Genomic DNA, 18,890 nt, shown 5'->3' with positions numbered 1-18,890 from the left:
GTGGCTCGGGCAATAAAATCTGGCATGGCACAGCAGATCAGCAGTTTCCGTGCAGTTGCTGCGGGAAAATCATCTTCTCCTTAGCGGCAACTAACATCGCTATAAGCTGAGATTGCGTGCGTAGTACACTTTTGTTTGCAAATGGTTTCAATACATTCCTGATGGGCGCTGGTCTGATTGTGCTGGAGAAAAACAAAAGATTCACTGTTGCACCCAGAGCGTAACAACACAAGGTAAAGCAAGACAGCCAGACGCGGTCCAGAGTCTAGTCGCATCTGGTTATCGTGATTAGTTTGTAGTTCCATATACGTGACACGTGTTTGATCGTTTGTTTTTATGAGGGTGTGTGTTGGATGCTGCATTCTTCTGTCGCCTACTTTGCCAGCGTACCCATGGGATCCCAGGCGGGCAGCACGATGGGCGGGAGATCAAATACATCCAGCACGTCCTGGCTGACTATGCTGCGATCGACAACCACCTCGAACACGAACTCCTTGAACCATTCGGCCGTCATTATGAGGTAACCCTTCTCACCACGATCCTCTCCCCAGGAGTTCTCCACGCGAAACTTGGTCGGTTTTTGGGTATTCGGCTGGAAGAGAAAAAATTAAATGATGCGACACGTGATCGTAAGTGAGAAACTACTGCAACTCCAAGGGGTATTCAACTCACATCAACAGAAACACCGGTAAATACCATGGCGTGCGTCATCATAGACTCGCCATACAGCAATCGATCGGCCTTTTCCATCGTGGTCTGGATGTCTACACCGAATACTAGTTTAAAATCATGGCTACATGGAAAGAAAACCATTTCAGCTTGAACATTCATTAAGTTTACCGCTTCAATAATGGACTTACATATCCAAATCCTCGATACCCTGCTTGCCAGCGAAGCGCTTATTCACCTCACACCCAAACCAGACGGGTTCGCCGAACTTAAGTGCCTTCGTAACAAGGTCCAGCAGCAGCTCCACAGGCTGATTGTTGTACAGAACCGGCCTTCCGCCAACCACGTTCCCCAGGCAGTCGACTGTGTACGAGCGTCCGTACAGGTTCGACGAGCGCGGATCCGTCACTAGACACACCTTATCGTCCACATTGAAATACGGTTTGACGTACTTCTCGTAGAAATCGATTGGCCGGATCGGGCCAATGGTTAGGTACTTCTTCGACTTGTCATAGTACTCCCAGGTGAACTTCTCTGGCGGGATACCGAGGCAGATACCCACAATGTTGTAGATCTCGTTCATCTGCTTCTTGATACGGTCCTTCACTTCGTCATCGGAAGCTCCGTCATCGATGAGCTTCCGCAGATCTTTAGCATACTCACGCAGCTGCAAATAGGCAATCATCAATAAGACCATCCTGTCTATTGCATACACATATTAATGTGTGATTATTCCATACCTTACTCTTTACCACCGAGTTCATTCGCGTGCTCGCCTCGCAGCTGTAGCTTTCCGGGAAGCACTTCTTCGGCATTAGACCGTGCTTGTTGATCAGATTGACCAGCATGTCCCACTGGCCACCGTCGCACGTAGGATCGGACAGCAGGAATGACACAAGCCTTCCGTCGACCGCCTCGCCACGCTTCGCCGTATCGACGACATTGTTCAGGAAGTAGTTTGCCCGCTCGATCTTATCCCAGTAGAACAGATACGCCTGTGAGAACTCGAACTCGTCCAGATTGTACTGCTTGATGAACGGAATGCGAATGCAGTTCAGTGCTGCGAACAACCAGCAGCGTCCCGAGCTTTTCTGGTTCGTCAACGGCTTGCCTTCGTTCTCGATCTTTCACACGCCACGTAAGGAAAAACACACACACGAAAATTAACATAATTTCAACTGCCATTGTTCGTCACCTACTATGCTCACCTTGTACGTGAAAACATGCTGCGTGTTTTCCAACGATTTCCGCGACAGACACGCATCGAACGGATCTATCCGGGTGCACACGTTCTGCGCGAGCACATTCTTTGGGCAGTCGTAGAAATCGGTACGACACTTCTGGAAGAACTCCTCATTCAGAGGTGCTGTAGATGGGAGAGGGACAGACACAAATTACACCGTAAATTATTTATCTCCTTACTCACAACGCTGCAAATGGAGCACAAATTTAAAGTATACCCCGGTAACAGCACATTTTCAGTATTAACGAAAGCATGACCAACGCTGCACTGTCGTACGGTCTCCTCCTTCTCAAACATCGGAACCCAACGGAGAGACATCATCCTCAGATGATTTCATCCATACCCTTTTCCCATTCCACAATGCCGCCCATGGCCTACTTGTTCGTTTTGTTTTCCCTCTGGCTAGCACATTACCCTACCTCCATCCAATGTCTTCCTGGTGGCGATAAGAAGCGCAACACACCAAGCAGCGACCAGGACGCGATCAACAACCGCTCCCAATAACTCAATTTCGGTTCGGCTCCCCTTCAAGGTTCAACTGATACAAATGATTCACAGTATTTCTACGCGAGACCAAGGTCATTAAATGAAGAAAGAAAAACCAACAGGCTAATCTTCAACGCAGCATCCAAAACAAAAGTAACTCCTATCCCATCAAAACCTTTCATCTTATCAGCAGACGGTGATAAACGCTTCGTTATAGTTGTGAAATAAAGCATCAAGCGAGAAAAAGGTAAGCTCCTGCCACGGCACGACTAAGCAACCAAACCCTACGGAAGGCAAAACATAATACACCGTTTTAGCAACTAATTTTAATTGATTCGTGATATGCATGAGGCGACCATGATCTGGTGTAAACCTTCTTGTTTCTTATCAACTCACAAAAAAGGAAGAAAATAACCACCGTGATAGACACTTGTACCTATTTCAGTATGATTAATCCCTCAAAAGACTTGGTTCCATGGTTCGGTAAATTATATTTTTTGAAAAAATATACCACCCGAATCATGCTTCTTATCTCGCGCTCGCGTAATCCTAGGATGGTTGTTGCCATTTTCGGCGTTGACTGAATGTTACTTTACGGTGCATTCTTATCGCTAATCAAAGAAGGCTTACATACACACGTTCTGTCTTTCTTGGTACGGTTCTCTGTGAGACGCTCGAGGTACCCGAATGGTAAATATTTTTTAAACCGATGCAAAATAGTTCCTCGAAGACGAGGCCAGTTTTCATCCTCCGATACTTAGAATTGACGATGAAATATGGAGTTTTTTGCTCATATATTGTTGAACGTTTAATGTGTCCATAACATGTTAAAAATTTTAAAAAACATACAGGTTTTTAAATATATACGAGGTATTGTCTGTATATGAGGTTCTGTTCAACTGATCCATGTAAACATGTTTACCCGTCGTGCACTTACTACAGGGTAAGGTAAACAAATGCATTTCCAGACGCGCACTGCACCAGATCGGGGCTCTAACACAAAAACAGAATGCAGCGTTTGAACGCCAATGAAACCGATTTTACGCCCAGCGATGCTTCAGTACCGATAAATTATGGATTCTTTTTTAAAAACTTCGTACGCCAGTCGAGTGTATTAAAATAGCCTCCCGAGGGACCTGTCTTTGTAACATAAATGAATACGCATTTCGATACGGCACAGCGAGGACAACTCAATGCACAAACACACAAACTCGAGGACATCTGATCTGTCTCGGCGCACTTTCGATATGCCGAAACGTACCGATACTGCGCTCTCCCCGAGCGAAACAAAATCTCCCGGCATCTTCTGACGGTGATCCTTCCTCATACCACACGATTCCGTTCCCTTTAGATCCTGCCAATCCTGCTCTTTCCCTTGCTCGTGTCCTAATTTCTCACCCGAACGGTAACAAAGAAGGGCAACGATCTACGGGGCGAATCAATAAATAACGGGAAACACAAAGCGGCCATGAAAAATGGGTGCTGACCGCATACGACACACCGTCGAAACGATGACCGGCTAACACCAGTAGCAGCTGAGATTAGGGCAAAAAAACACGAAGGATTTGCATAGTTGGAGAGGTTTTGTGGGTTTTCCATGCTGCACTGAATTTTGGCATTCTGGGAGGCAACGAAAATCCATGGCTTCGCAATCTTTAATTAGATCATATTACTACAGCTGTACCGTACGCCCCATTTCACTGTAATTTGTTCGTTGCTTCCGGGCTTCTTTTATTCGCCAAATGAGGATACGTTTTGGATAAAGAAGCCGCGCCCGTAAGACCTACTTTGACAGCCCGTTGTAGAAATCCGGTACTGCTACCGTAAAAAAAAGTAGCGCATTATATAATTTGTTACTTCTTTTTGACCACACCGGCTGGTGGCCAACCATTTGGCAGCCATTAGCCACCGAGTCTACTACATGCATCAAACACACCCCGCACCATACGGGTGCCAAACAAACAAAAATAAAAAAGCGAAAAAACGTATCTACGTCGGTGGCTAGTCCCCGTAATGGTGACTAACAGGAAACTGCTCTACAAAACAAATCTATCTTACATGGCAACATTCTTGCTGGTTCGCTTTCGCTCGTTTGCTGCGTGTCGTGCTTTCTCGCTCAGTGTGTCCTTTCCGAGCGTTCTTCACTACGTCTTTTCACACTTCGTGCCGCACTTCGAGGGAACTGGATTTTAAATGCGGTTTGCGTTTTGTTTCCGTAACTTTATTTTGTAAACGTAGCGGCGGGAGTGTGCACTGCGGGCGGCGGCAGCGTCGTCGTCGTCTTGGTTGCCACGACTTTTCTTCGAGTGCCCTTGTGAACTGTACCAAAAACGGTGGTCTACTGCACCCGAACCGATGGGCGATATGAAGTACGCAGGCAAACTCGGCGCGTTGCTAGCTCTTCCCTGTTTCTTCTTGCGCGAATCTCAGAGGCATAAATATAAAAACGCGATACGCACTACCACTAACAGCCACGATTTCGCGATGGCACTTTCTCCGCGATTCGAAAGCGGTACTGCCCGGATGAGACAATTGCTGCAGCTATCTCCACTCAAAGCTAGTATTAAACTGTATATCAATTCGTTTTCTACAAGCTCGCGTAAGTTCTAGCTTTAACCAACCGCACTAAAGGTGTATTAAATTTGTATTAAACCACGAAGAATCGGAAAGGATACAAGTTTACTAGTCAACACTACATCTCGGTCTACCAGACTCCGTCGCCGTTTGACAGTTGGTAGAAGGAACTGTCAAACTGCCGTCAACGAAACCGAATAAACAAAAAAGTAGGGTAAATGTAAAAGCCTTTGCCTTTATCAGTGGTTGGACAAAGTGTAGAAAACTGCTTTACAAAAAAACTTTTTTTCGCTTTCTACCAAAAGCCTTTCTACCAATCTACCAAACTCGGTGACGTCTTGTTGATCTTAATTTAAATAATTGTTTTGTAGCATTCGAGTTGATATTGCCTGCTTCTTCTTCTTTCGATATGCGAGTCGGGGTATATCCTCCTACGCTAAGTCGAACAATTTGTTCCCTTACACGTAATCAGAGGCGTACCAACTCTGTCCGAACTCCTATGAAGGGGCTCGTCCTTTAGGACCGGCTAATAATAGCCATATGTCCACCCGCCGGCCACGGGAGGGATAATTCCTTCCGTTGTCAGGACACAAGAACTCGTGGTCCGCTTGATTGGCTCAAACAGAACGAGATGTGCGGCAGCTAGGATTTGTCTGACCTGAGCTCCAGCTCGGCGTCACCACGCGGTCGTGCCGTAACCTTACTTTTCCGCTAACCCTTTCAGGAAACTTATGCACTGCTAACATCCGCTCTGATGCACTACCGAACTGAAACTGGATATTGCCTGCAAGGTTAAAACAAGTCTCCACTGATGTCCATATTTCAAATCATCTACTCATGCGTTTTGAGAGTTTTCTTTTCGTGGAATATGAATAATTTAATAAATACAAAGAGGAGTTTTGTATAAGGAGGGCTATTTCAGAAGAAAAGCTACTTGATATTGATAGTTTGCATATTCTGTTTACGATTTCATGAGCAATCTGCAACAGGTTGACAAAATTAACGTTTTTTTTGTATAGAATCCTTCTACGATAAAAACCTTCGATACAAGTAAAAAGGGGCACACAAATAAATCTAAATTCCACAAACCATCCAGCATTATACTAACCTTTTGAGAATCCTTGTGCGATTGTTTCAATCACTTCATGCTTTAATTTCCTATTTTTGGTCGCGCTTTCCTGCGTTTCATTAATCACATCGTACTGCTCCTCCTCATTGCTAGCCTCACTGGCGAATTCCCGTACGAGCAGCTCATATCCTTTCTCGATCGGTAACCGATTGTACGTTTCTTGAGCCGCCGATTCGTTCAACAGCGTTTCTGGCGGTTCGTTGAGTATTTCCACCTGTTTTAAAGTGTCCAGCTCACTCGGGATCAGCCCGCTGAAGCTGGTCATCATGTATTCTCCGCCGCACACGGAGGAAAGCCTCGAATCGCTAGCCAGTGATCCCTCTTCGTAATCTTCCTCTTCGAGATACTCCTCATTGAATTCGATTATGCTATCCACGAATTCATCACCAGCACAGCATTCTGCATCTTCTGCATCGGAGGACAGCATCGTAATATCGATCCTTGGTCTTTTGCTCGCACAGTCCAGATCACTTCCGATCGAACTGCTCAAGGTGTGCCGTTTGAGCTGATGCTTGTTCTCCTCCCGGAGCAATCTCTCCAGCTCATCTCCCATGCTGTCCATCGGTTGGACCAACGCAATCGGTCGCAAGTACATGGTCGGAACAGCGCCAGGTTGCAATCGCTTGCACTCGCCATTGTAGCTGTTTGCTGCAAAGTGTATTCGGCAGATGCGCATACTTTTGTAAACACTAATCGGGCTCATCGCATGCAGCTTCGGATTGTTGATGATGGCCATCCACTGCTGGAAGCGTCGAGGCTCACGGGACGGGTGCGGAAACACATGAAAAGATACTGGTCCATTTTTGCGTTGTGCGCTGATGCTACCAACAGGGCAGCCAACTACTATACAGTCCCACATTCGTTCTATGATTTGCAGTTACGCTACGAGGAACACATTTTTACAAAACTTTTTCTTTGTCCAGCTGATAGAAAACTACGCTTCTGTTCTTCTGCGACTGTGGAAAACAAACTGCATCAAAACAAAGCAACTTCGTTACGTCAGGTAAGTGTTTTAGTGCAAGGGAATTTTTAGAACACAGGAGTAGTGATGGGGAAACTGAATCCCTACAGAGATTCGAATCTAACGATTTATGTATTGTATATTGTTAAAACTGGAAACGATGGATAAATCTTCACGATAAAGTTGTTGGTCTACAAAAGACCTTTCGTTTGAGGGGTCTGCCTTAAAAATTGGTTCCAGGAATTCAAAGTTATTGAAAAATTGGTTGTTTCAGCCAATTTTGCATACAGTATAAATTCGTAAAAACTAAGTATATGGCCTAGAAAAACTCATTTTCGTTAAAGTTGTGAGTTAAAGTACCTTTCATTTGCGAGTTATTAACAAATCTATTATTCTAGCAGAAACTACCAACCAAGGTGTATGTACCTGCCCCTCATTCAAGTATTTCATAAAGTAATAGTTACGGAAGTATCTTTGTTGTGCAAAGTTGTCTGTCTTCAAAAGAACTTTCACTTGAGGGATGTGTTGCTGAAATTTACCGAGCCACTTTGTAGACCGAGACAAATTATTAAAAGAAGGTTAAGACAAAGAGTCACGGCCACACAAAAAGGAACGCGGACCGAAGCGTAAGTTTGACCGTTCTGGTCGGAGGTCGGTTGCAGAAAAGAGTCCTCCTCGTGACTTTATTTGACACATGTCATATTTCAAGGTGCTTAGAACTAAGGTATGGTTTACATAAGGTAACGATACTAGAGTTGTATACAAATTATGAGAGTTTACAACTTAAAAGTTATCAAATCAAATCAGCTATTTCAGTCAATTTTTAAAGTTTAGACCAAGGAAGCTTGAAGCTTTTTAATGCCAGTTTGGTGCGCTGTAGCTTCGTTCTAGTTGTGGGTAAAACAAACCCCCAAATACGAGTCCCTAAATAAATTAAATACATATTTAATCCCAATTAAATAAAAAAAATAAATTTCAAATCAAATTTCCGAGTCCCAATCGAATCAAATCTCTAGAATCCGTCAAAAAGGATTGGAATCTTTAGAATCCGTCTAGGGATCGAGTCTTCGAATCTCCAGGTTCACGATTCTGCCAACACTATCACGAACACGTGCGTTTTGGTTCGAGTCGCGGCAAAACAATCGTCCTGCGGAACAACACGGTTCAACATGGCTCAATTTAAGAAAACAGAAAGTAAAATATATTCCAAAACAGCTGCAGTTTTCTCACCTGACACAATTTATTGGAAAAGGTTAGGGGTAAGACTTTAGGCACGATTGCACCGGGTGAATGTTATCTTACGGTCGTGTTATGTTTGTAAACAGGTACCGACATTGGTGAAGGAATTCGGAGCAGTAGACTACATTGACTTCAGCCCGGTTGAACCGCACCTGTTCGCCGTTACTGCCTCGGTTCGGGTACAGATCTACAATCCCATCACGAAGCTGGTGGTGAAAAATATAGGAAAGTTCCAAGAAGGCGCTCACGGTGGGTCGTTTCGTAAGGATGGCAACCTGCTGGTTGCGGGTGACGACCTGGGAAAGGTAAGGCTTTTCGACGTGTCCACAAAGTCGATTCTCCGATTCTTCGAAGGGCATACGTCTCCCGTGTATAGAACATTCTTCACGGCGGACGGGCACCATGTGGCAAGTTTTTCAGACGATCGTACCGTGCGCTTCTGGGACATAGCTACCGAGAAGCATCTGCACACTTTCACCGGGCATGAAGACTATGTGCGAGCCGGTTGCACAAGCCCCATCAGCCCAAACATAATCATGTCCGGAGGTTACGATCGTAAAATTCGAATGTACGATACGCGAGTTGCAGAGTGCGTCTTGTCGGTCGATCATGGGAGTCCGGTCGAGTCGTTGGTGTTTCTTCCGAGTGGTGGCATTTTCATCAGTGCCGGTGGTACGTCGGTAAACGTTTACGATGCCCTCGGTGGTGGCAAAAAGTTGGCGCAGCTGTCGCAACATCATAAAACGGTCACCTGTTTGCAGCTGGCTAGCGACGGGAAGCGCCTCCTCTCCGGTAGCTTGGATCGGCACGTGAAGGTGTACGACATTGCCACCTACCAGGTGGTGCACACCATTGACAGCTCGAACGCAATTCTGAGCCTCGGCATTTCGAAAAACGATGACACACTGGTCACGGGATTGGTGGACGGGCTGATCGCAATCTATCGCCGTGAAATTGATCCACAGGAAAAGGACGATCCGTCGAGCAAGCAGATGCGCAAAAGCCGCTACCGTCACATTTTCGAGTCAACCGACGAACAGGTGAAACAATTCACCTACCAGAGTGATGAAGGCCACGATCGGATGTTGCGCAAGTACGAGTATAAAAAGGCACTCGATGCGGTCATGCATACCAGCGTAAGAGGAAAGTGGCCAGAGAAAACGGTCGCCCTCATCAAAGAGCTTATTCGTCGACATGGGCTGGAACGCGCGGTGGTCGACCGTGATCACGATTTTCTTGTAAAATTCTTACACTTCCTCACCCGGCACATTGGGGACTATAGGTTCACGCCGACCCTGGTGGATGCGGCCAACATTCTGCTGGACGTGTACGAAGAAAAGTTTAAAGAGTTTGCTGATACGGAAGTGGGCAGGCGGTTCGTTTTGCTTGTCGACCGATTGCAGCAGGAGGAGACCGTAATCGAAGAGTTCCTGAATGTGCAGGGGATGTTGGATATGATTTCAATTGCGGCCGATACTACCGAACCGGAAGACCCGACCGATACGAGCGTAGCGTATAACGCTTCAATGAAAGCTAAAAATCAAACTACTATATCGGTCGATTGATTGACAAAGGAAAGTCGATTTTAGTTGTAATAATAAGGTTAAATAAAATCTCCACGTTCCATTGGTCAATCGACTAATGAGTAAGGGAGTAATAGAGAAATATCTGTTCTAGAAAGAATATGCATCAACACAAGACAATCAAGGCGAAAATTTGTCAATTATTATTTTGTTAAACTTTCACTTTTAGCAACAAATTTTTGTTCAACGGAGAAAGTAGCAACATTCGAGAGCATGCATGCAGGATGAAATTTTATTATAGTTTGGTTGTTTTTTTCCTTTGTTGAAATTCGTTAATGTTGTCTGCTTCTTTGTAGTAGCAACGAGATTTTGTGTTTGGATTTTGAAAATAGAGACAACAATTTGCAGTATTATCGTTTATCACCAGAGAATTGATTGTAACTTTTTTAGTATTTTTTGTAGTTCGTTTAATTTAGTTAAGTTTAGTAGTGATGTAAAGTGGAAACGGTTGAGAGTTTGTTTGATGCCCATATTAATGACCCCATGGTATGATTGTTCTAGACGTTCAAGATTAGAGTTTAGAGCGGTTTTCCAGCATGCATACACCTACTGCAGGTAGAGACTCCGGGTTACCGGAGGTGCCACCATACACCCATGTTAAACTATGCGTGTCCAGCAAAGGGAAGGGTGTGGTGCAATTTGCAGGGGGAATGTTTCTTCTGTTTTGTGCAACTTATAAACCACCACCGGTGCGTGTGGGAGTATTATTTGTTATATTGTATGTAATGTTCATGCTGTTGGGTCCACTTGTTTTGTATGCAGTGTTTCGTTTGGGTTATATGTAATTTTTTTTCAATGTATAATTTCATCTCTGTATTAGCTAAGCTTTACATCCTACAACTATCTGTCTGCGCGATGGGGGTTGCTTATGCGGGACTGATTTGCGGGTTGTGTTTCTTTTACTCTCCCTCTCTTCCTTTCTCAATGGTAACGATATGCAGGAACTGTGGACTGCGCTCCACACGATGATCGCATCTGCTGCGATTGAGGATGTGGCTGCATTTGGTGCTGCATCGGGTGATAAATGGTCTTATTGCTGCTCCAGTGATAGCTTTTTCGCTGCCGCTCGGCGTGAAGAATCGTCTGTTCCTTGGCACAACTGTGGAGAGCAGGAATGTTTAGTGATATCTTCTCAAACAGACGGTAAGCTCTCGATTTTCAACTTACAGATATCTCGAAAGATCTTCGATGTCGACCAGCGTCGCGTCTTGGCTGATGTGCAGGTCATCCCGCTCCATCAGCAGTTGCACGAGCTCCTCGTTCAGCACTTCCGCGTGGCCCTGCAGCTCGAGCAGGATCGTACGTAGCTGGGCCACATTCAACCGGGTTAGGTAGTACCGGGAGAGGCGCCGTTTGTCTGCCGCGAGACAAAGGCCTGCCTTTTCCACGGCTGTATGAATCACCTGCGTCACGGGGGACAGGGGAAGGCTGCGTTTTTCGATCTGCAAAGTTAAGGTGCGGAGTTTATCAGCCTTCATTCGTTTTTTTTATTTACACTAAATTTCCTTTGCTACGTACCTCCATCTGCATGTGGGCCATATCCTTCGCCTGGCACAGTGCCATTCGTGCCTCGATCTGCAACTTTGCCTGTTTGGTGAAGAAATCGCACGTGTCGTTCTCTTGTAGCAGCAGCTCGCAGAAAGGATTCACTTTGGGAACTGTGGGCAAATATACATTAAAATGTTCCATATTAATCTGCACAACGTAGGGTGTAAGTGGATCATGTGGGATACCTTTCTGATAAATTTTTGTGGCGGGGGCTAACGTCTCCGGGCTGCTCTGAATCGTCTCTTCAATAACCTAAAAATAAAATAATTGCGTTGAAAAAAATTTAAGAGTACTCGTTTTACTTGACTTACATTTCTTGCCTCTTCTAGTGCACTCCGATGAATGGTGTGTGGCTTTTGCGTTGGCATCGCAGGTTCCCTACGGGGATTACTTGTGAACGCTTGTGCCCGAACATTGGGGTAGTCGGTCGAAACCGGATAGTCCACCGGTGCCGTTGGTTCGGACGTTTGAGCAAGTTCTTCCAGCGACGGGTATCGGTCGTTACAGTTAATCTCACGCTCGGCGAGGTGCACTTGATTGTTGCAATAGTCCGCTGGCCCGAGCGACGAGTAGTGCTGCAGGAGGGCATGATATTGTTTCGTCGGCGAGTGCTCGCTGGACTGGCGCGATCGGGTGATTTGTACGGTCTGATTCGAGCAGTCATCGACCAGGTGGTACTGGACCTCTCCCGGGCTCGAACCGGCACTGTCACCCCCACTCGGATCGGGTGAATCAATCATGTCCGGTGTCCTTCGGAAGCTTACGTCCGTCGCACCGTCGTCGTATGGCCGATAACCGAACTCATCGCCCTCGTCCGATTCCGGATCGGAGTGATCCGAATCATCCGACAGCGTGGCATCACTGGCCGAACCGTAACATTGTGTCACGTCCTCCAGCATCGGATCGGGCGAGAGACTAACGTTTCGAAGAAAATGGCTACTGCTGTTTGAGCTGTTCGAGATCGAGATCGTGCCGATGCCTCGCTCGATCGCTGGAGATGGCGGAGTTAGATTTCTTTCGATTGCCTCCACTTCCTCATTAATGTCATCGTCTACGTTGGGGCATTCCATATCCTCCTCCTCCTCCTCCACATCCAACTCCTCATGCACATTATCGTCCGCTTCGATGGAGAGCTGTTTCAATTGGAACTCTTGCCTGTTGAGCTCATTCTTCTTCTGCTCTTGCTGCTGCTGTTCCGGAATCAAATCCGGTCGCTGAATGTTCGACTGCTCGAGCGATGCCATCAGCTGCTCGTCCGGCGTACCGAACGGTGCCGGTCGATGCTCGCAGCTATGCTGCAGGACAATATCCGGGGGTGTACAGGCGTAGATTGCGCTCGAGTCTATTTTTTCTTCTGTCTCGATCATCCTGGTGCCGGTGGTGAACGACGTGGGCGAATGGCATCCGCTCGGTATGAGTCGCATCCGGGACCGTTGCACGGGCAAATTTCCGAACATTTTCTCCCCGCCTGTCGTCTCGGTCGTAGCGCCGGGGTAGAGTGTCGAGACGAACGGTGTTTCGTGCCCACCAGTTGAAACTGCCACGAACGGATTTTCCACGCCATCCGCCTGCTGCCTACACTGTTGCTCCTTTTCCACACCATCGTCGCTTCCGCCGTAAGAATTGCCATTCTCATCGCCCACACCGTCGCACCGGTCGTGCCGCTTCATCTCGTTATCGTCCGACTCCGACACGTACGAGTCCTCCTCATCGTCGGACGGGTTCTCCGAGCTGTAGTCGAAATGGTCGTCGTTCAGTGTGTACGCCAGCGACTGGAAGCCGGGATAGTTGGGGTTAATGATGCCCTTGCGAATTCTCGTGCACATCCCGATGCGGGCGGAATTCGATTAACCTTTCCCTGCGTTTTTGGAGAGCGAAAGAGCAAGTGAGTTGGAAAATCAATGGCAAGCAATGGCTATATCGCAAACCGAATGACAGTGTGACTCGGTAAACATTATATTTCATCACGTGCTACTTGGCGGCTTCGACCACCACTGGTGGAATGCATTTAATTGCAAAACGTTCAGAGAAAGTATTTCACGGTTCAATTCATATATGTATCTGTTTTGGAATTGGTAAAATACCTCCGATTGGGTCAAAGATTTATAATATGAACGGTAAATTATATAACAGAAAGTGAATGCATTTAAAATAAAGTAATTTGATTAAATCCCATACATTTTCGCCTGTATTGACGCGGTAGATGCATTTAAAATTAAGTAATTTAATTAAATCTCATACATCCCATACCTGACGCGGTAAAGCAATGACACCAGCCTAAGCGGAAATTGCCTAACTATCTACTGAGTCTTTCACAATCTAGCTTTTCTCTTTGTTCCGTGAGTTTGTCATGGCTATTTCAGGCATACAAAATAATAAAAATATTTTTTTTATGAAATCAAACTTACGAGACAAATTTACGAAACGAAATTTGTTTGTAAAATTGAAAGTAGACGAAAGTCAAATTTTCTTAAACCATTATGTACCATCTTATCATCTACCTTTATTTATTATTAGTAGAGTTTGTGCTAATAATAATGTGAGGCATTATAATCAACACAAAAGGGTTTTGCTTTATAAAAACAAGATTTACTCTTTGACCGATAAGTTACATTTCCTTCCCTTATTTTGTATCTTCGTATCAACCACTTGAAATCATACATATCTCACGCAAAATCTCATTATTACTGTAAATATCAAGCATGGAAAGGCCCCATTAACACAAAACTTCAACCGTTTGTCTCACGAGACAAGTGTTTTAAATTAGTCGGTCGGTAAAAATATGGCTTGGATCGTATGGTAAAAGAATTTAATTTCCTGGCAAAGCGGTGACTTTTCGCATAGAAAACATAAATTGCTGCCCACGCGCAACCCATGCTAATGATGAGATCTAGGGGCTGTCGTGTAACTTTTTCCGGTCGCCGCCAGAATACAAAACCGCCGCTGGTGTGAAATAATGGAAAAATGCCTGGCCCGTACGTATGACCCGTGCCATAAATCTCGCCCCAGCACAAAAGCATCGCGGCGGACAAAGGCATCGCATAAAATTAATATGTTGTGCCCGGTCGCTTTATCCTTCGCAATGGCAATGGAAACCACTTCGCAGAAAGGAACTCTCCTGGGGAAAAGCCCAGCGATCGACGCTAGGAATTGTGAGCGTGTTCTTGGAAGGCGCGGAGGGGCTTTTCCCGGAACACTCGAGTTTCTTATACGGTGGCGTACGTGGAGGTGCTTTTTGAGTCGCTATTAATTAGATCGACCTGCGTACACCTGCTCGTGGCAGATCGGTGGCGTGTGGCGAAGCAAGTCGAATTACTTTCCTTTTCATGAGCTTTTCTTGGTCAGCAAACTTCCTGACCGTGTCTCCGTAATGCTATGCAAATCCAAAGATTCGGGAAAAACTTTATGACCGAAACACATTGCGAAAAGCGAGTAACAGCGAGAAGCCGGGTTCAACCACTTTCCAGCTTTTCTTCACCCGCCATGAGGACGATTTGTGTGGGGCAATAAATGGTTGCGTCTCGACGACGAAGCGTACCGAAAACTTATATAAAAATCCAACCAGACCTACCTGGTGCCGTGTTTTCCACGAATCCGCGCCAAAGACATTTCATTTTAAAGGGATTAAAGGTGGCGGAAAATTAGCGGGCGGCACCAATTTTTTTTCGCTTCCAAATTGCGTTTTCCGGCGAACAGGTGCGCGGGTTTGGAGGGAGGGCAAGGTGGGAGAAGAAATAAACCAGAAATATAATACCATTACCAGTGCCATCCTGGGTCAATGAATTATTCAACGAGTGCCAGTTGCCTCTACCCTCGCAAAGTGGAATGAATTCCGTTACGCCCGGTGGGAACGATAAGAAAGAATGCTCTCGCTGCCTTCGAACATCCTTCACGACAAACCCAAAGTGGGGATAAGAAAAATAAAATGTAAAAACTGCGAGCCTTCGCAGAACATCCTCACCGAAACCCGTCCAGATGTTGAAGCTGACTCATATTGTCCCACGGAATCAGCACGCTTTTCCTTCTGTGTTTCTCTCTGTGTTTGTGCGCCGATGCGTTCGGTGCAAATAGGAGTTCGTGCCCTCGACCTTCGGCGGCAAGGATTGCAAATTGGGGAATTTGGGAGAACGGGCCATGCTTCTTTTTCTAGCATCGTCAGCAGTGACAACTCTCTCGGCCAAAGTGCGAGTAAGAAAAAAAAAAGCAAATGAAAAGTCCTAACGAGTGCTTTTGATTTTCCCCCAAGCAGTTCCGAGTGTTTTTCTTCTCGCCATACCGAAGAACATTTTCGCAAGTGCGTTGCAATGTCACGAGGGAGCGAAACGGCGCGATAGCGTCCGGTGAGAAAATTGGAACTCGAACGTTGGCAAAAAGAAAGTGGGACTCTCCACGGGGGAGGTAAAAATAGAACGAAACCGTGCTGTTCCTGCAATAAACATAAAAAGGGACGAATGTTTGGGAGTTTCGATTGGAACATTCGAGGTTTCTCCCTATACCAGCCCCCTCTCACCTCACTCCATCCATTTATGTTGCCGTTTTGCGGCAAAAAGAGAGGAAACATGTGGCAAAAAGAGAGGAGTGGAGAAACTCCTTGGTTACGCTGACCTTGACAGAAAAAAAGCCGCAAAAGCATGTTAGTGCGCAAAAAGAAAACATAAAAACAAATTAAATGAAATTAAATTAAAAACGATTATAAAGCAACCACTGAACTGAATTGATTCATGGTGAGATAAATAGAGCACGCCGAGTTTGGGAGAAAGGGTGCTGGAATTATCGATTGCCGAAGCTGGTTGGAGTTTAAAAATATCGCATGCCATGCAATGAAAAACGCCCTTCTGCGTCAAGGCGAGCATTATGCTACCCCCGTCGGCTCCTGCGGGGTGTTTGAAGGGGCGGTGGAAATGAAGGTGAAATAACATAACGGAAAATCAATGCCTCCATTTTCCGACAAGGTTTTGCTGGTGCGTTCGGAACCTTTGCTTATGCGAGTGTGTGTGGGAGTCGTTGCTTCAACGAAACAATGTAAATGGGCCATAATTGTGACCGGTCATGACCGGCGTTGCGTTCGACCGCAAATCGGCTCCGTCGGGTGACGCAAATGGAAACTATCCTTCGTCCTTTTACCCTCTTCTACCCTGTGGCATGTACTTCTTCGTGGATTGCCCTCGTTCACCCGTACGAAACAAAGGTATAACGCAAGGGCATAAACTGCCCGCCATTGATCTAGCTTTCGACCGAAAGAATGGACATAAAAAGCGGCTACTTCGGCAGGAATATTCGGTGGGATGATTTGTTCCAAACGATCTTTTTGTAATACGTCTTATTTTGATGTTGCTTTTCAAAATGTAGGGTTTTACGTGCGACCTTGAAGTAGGCCATGATGATACGAGAGTCGGTGTAGGGCAAAAGCGCCTTCGGAATAGAATTTGCCTTCGTCATTGCATCGTCAAAATGCCATCAGCTACCGGAAGTGCCGTGTTTGCGGGGGGGAAAGATCACGATGATGTCGGTGCTACTGATGATGATGATAGTGATAAAAATAATTCTCCTGTACGCTGGCCATGCGCGGCTTCCGCTGTCGTGGCAGGAAGTGTTGATAGACGCGTTTTGCTCGCTTCACACGAAAGGTGTCCATCTCGCGAACGGCCCGAGAGCGTCATTCCGCAGCACAAACACACCATTGAACCTTTTGCCTGACACTGTAGCCGCTCGGCGTAATTGGTTTGTCGTAATTGATCTTTCTTGTTTTCTCGTGTTTCGGTAACATTTTTCCTTTGCCGGCTCTCCCCTCCCTCAAGCGTGCCCTGGTAAGTGGAAAAGCCCACTTACTTCATATATTATGCCACACTCTACATTACCTCTAATCCCTCGGGGGTTGCGTTGTTTCTTCCAGCTATGCCACTGTCCTGTGGGGCAGTTATATTGGCCGATGGTGGGCTGAACGGGCACTAGCAGTTGCTGATAGACGTTTGCCCTTGTAGAGTTTCAGGTGTTTTGCAAGCCGTTCTCAAAAATCTACCGAATTAACGGATCAATAACCTTCTAGCAAAGCTCCACAGTGTGGAAAATCAGTGGACAATTATGTTCACTTTTGCTCACGCTCGGGTATCGAACGATGTGCGGCGTCACTTGAACAGGTTTTCATCAAACTTTTTCTTTTGAGCACGGAATTCTCCAATGGTTTCTTGTTCCGATGATTTTACACACACACACGACTTTTACACACAGCCCGGCAACAGTTGCAAAGGGTCGATTTCCGAAAGTTTTCACTCACAAACAACCTTTCCGCCTTTCCGAATCTTCCGCTCTCTTCCAAAAAACTCGTCCGATCGTTCGGTCTTCGATGAACCGGGAACACGCCCCAAAAAGGAACCACAATCTGTGCGGAAAAATCCGTAACCGTGTCACATTATGCACGGAAAATCGTCTAGAAAATTGCTCACCTACCACGCGGTACTCGTGGTGCTGCCGAAGACTCTGTGGTTCAGGTTGGTTGGCGTATACCGATGGTTCGCAGCAAGTCTTCTTGCTTCCGAACGGCCCAGTGCGCATGTCGCCCACCGAAAGCTTTCCCTTGCCTGAGCTTGTTGTCGCTGAAGAACTCGTTGGAGCGCCAATTCTGACGTTCGTGGTCCAAAACCTACCCGCTCCTCGTGCTCCTGATGCCCAAGCCGTGCGTATGGAATGACACATTTGGTCCAAGGTTTTCATTCATGACTGAGTGAGGAGTTTTGGAACATTATACATGCAGCTTTTCTAACCTTTCCGTGCCAAATGTGCCTTGTGCTGTCCTTTGCGGAGTCAAATAGAAAATAATGTAAGTAACGAGTTCAACTAATCGAATCAAATCACTAACTACATATGTTTAACAAATCATTTTCCCTATCAAGATGTTCAGTGTTTTGACGAAGGAAATATTTTTTGAACAATGTTTATTAACGTGTCATGTCTGGTAGAAACTGACATACCATAAGTCAAGCTACATTTAGGTAGCACATTGATTGAAACAACTTAGCAAAGTTATTTCTAATTTAGCTAATAATTTTTAATGTTATTTCTAATTTAGCCTGTAGTATTGCTTAGTGGTAGTACTTCAACTTTTAGCTTTTGTAGAAGAATAATGGCACTCTTTTTTTATTTTTTGGGCTGTTCTTGTCGCTAGGAAGTACTCTTTCTCTTAATTTTTGAAAGTCCTCCATCGTACGACCGTTAAAGACATTGGTCCATCCAACCATTACTTTATTTAATCCGTTTTAGTCGGCGAGCAATTTGTACGGATAACCAGCACGTTTCCATGACATCTGTCACCCGCAGGCCGTAGCGAAACGAATTCCCAATTCATCACGCGACGACGATTGCCAAGCTTGTCCACCGTCCCCCTTGTCCCTTCGTCGGTTTCGTCGGTTTGCCAAAACGCATGCGATCTGAGAGCATTCAGCCAACGAGATGACCGGAGAA

General features: G+C 45.8%; 3 protein-coding genes across 4 annotated transcripts; 1 reads left to right on the top strand and 2 right to left on the bottom strand.

The window, feature by feature from the left end:
- Nucleotides 1-364: 364 nt before the first annotated feature.
- LOC131271560 (bleomycin hydrolase) lies at nucleotides 365-7,014 on the bottom strand. Of its 2 annotated transcripts, none has more exons than XM_058273034.1 (6): nucleotides 6,081-7,014; nucleotides 1,878-2,035; nucleotides 1,410-1,793; nucleotides 861-1,336; nucleotides 673-793; nucleotides 365-592 (listed from the first exon to the last, which is right to left on the bottom strand). In XM_058273034.1, exons 1-6 carry the CDS (start codon nucleotides 6,958-6,960, stop codon nucleotides 374-376), a joined length of 2,238 nt encoding a protein of 745 aa, XP_058129017.1. In that variant the 5' UTR covers nucleotides 6,961-7,014; the 3' UTR covers nucleotides 365-373. The 2 variants fall into 2 exon arrangements, with proteins under 2 accessions (XP_058129017.1, XP_058129018.1); XM_058273035.1 differs by lacking the exon at nucleotides 6,081-7,014 and adding an exon at nucleotides 4,457-5,101.
- Nucleotides 7,015-8,189: 1,175 nt separating this feature from the next.
- LOC131261504 (U3 small nucleolar RNA-associated protein 15 homolog) lies at nucleotides 8,190-10,015 on the top strand. Its single transcript, XM_058263559.1, has 2 exons — nucleotides 8,190-8,321; nucleotides 8,388-10,015. Exons 1-2 carry the CDS (start codon nucleotides 8,232-8,234, stop codon nucleotides 9,864-9,866), a joined length of 1,569 nt encoding a protein of 522 aa, XP_058119542.1. The 5' UTR covers nucleotides 8,190-8,231; the 3' UTR covers nucleotides 9,867-10,015.
- Nucleotides 10,016-10,197: 182 nt separating this feature from the next.
- Nucleotides 10,198-17,368, bottom strand: LOC131271557 (uncharacterized). Its single transcript, XM_058273032.1, has 7 exons — nucleotides 17,291-17,368; nucleotides 13,012-13,290; nucleotides 11,744-12,969; nucleotides 11,618-11,684; nucleotides 11,403-11,542; nucleotides 11,052-11,326; nucleotides 10,198-10,983 (listed from the first exon to the last, which is right to left on the bottom strand). Exons 2-7 carry the CDS (start codon nucleotides 13,256-13,258, stop codon nucleotides 10,806-10,808), a joined length of 2,133 nt encoding a protein of 710 aa, XP_058129015.1. The 5' UTR covers nucleotides 13,259-13,290; nucleotides 17,291-17,368; the 3' UTR covers nucleotides 10,198-10,805.
- Nucleotides 17,369-18,890: the final 1,522 nt, after the last annotated feature.

The sequence above is a fragment of the Anopheles coustani genome, chromosome 3, assembly GCF_943734705.1.
Source record: "Anopheles coustani chromosome 3, idAnoCousDA_361_x.2, whole genome shotgun sequence".
NCBI classification, from domain to species: Eukaryota; Metazoa; Arthropoda; class Insecta; order Diptera; family Culicidae; genus Anopheles; species Anopheles coustani.
This window is presented reverse-complemented; position numbering and strand designations above follow the sequence as displayed.

Coding starts and splice junctions, on each gene's coding strand:
- LOC131271560 (XM_058273034.1), bottom strand. CDS start 6,960: ATGTGGGACTGTATAGTAGTTGGCTGCCCTGTTGGTAGCATCAGCGCA. Junction 1,794..1,877: donor AGCATGTTTTCACGTACAAG/GTGAGCATAGTA, acceptor GGCGTGTGAAAG/ATCGAGAACGAAGGCAAGCC. Junction 794..860: donor GGTATCGAGGATTTGGATAT/GTAAGTCCATTA, acceptor CTTTCCATGTAG/CCATGATTTTAAACTAGTAT.
- LOC131261504 (XM_058263559.1), top strand. CDS start 8,232: ATGGCTCAATTTAAGAAAACAGAAAGTAAAATATATTCCAAAACAGCT. Junction 8,322..8,387: donor TTTATTGGAAAAGGTTAGGG/GTAAGACTTTAG, acceptor GTTTGTAAACAG/GTACCGACATTGGTGAAGGA.
- LOC131271557 (XM_058273032.1), bottom strand. CDS start 13,258: ATGTGCACGAGAATTCGCAAGGGCATCATTAACCCCAACTATCCCGGC. Junction 11,543..11,617: donor CACAAAAATTTATCAGAAAG/GTATCCCACATG, acceptor ATTTGCCCACAG/TTCCCAAAGTGAATCCTTTC. Junction 10,984..11,051: donor GAAGATCTTTCGAGATATCT/GTAAGTTGAAAA, acceptor TGCTCTCCACAG/TTGTGCCAAGGAACAGACGA.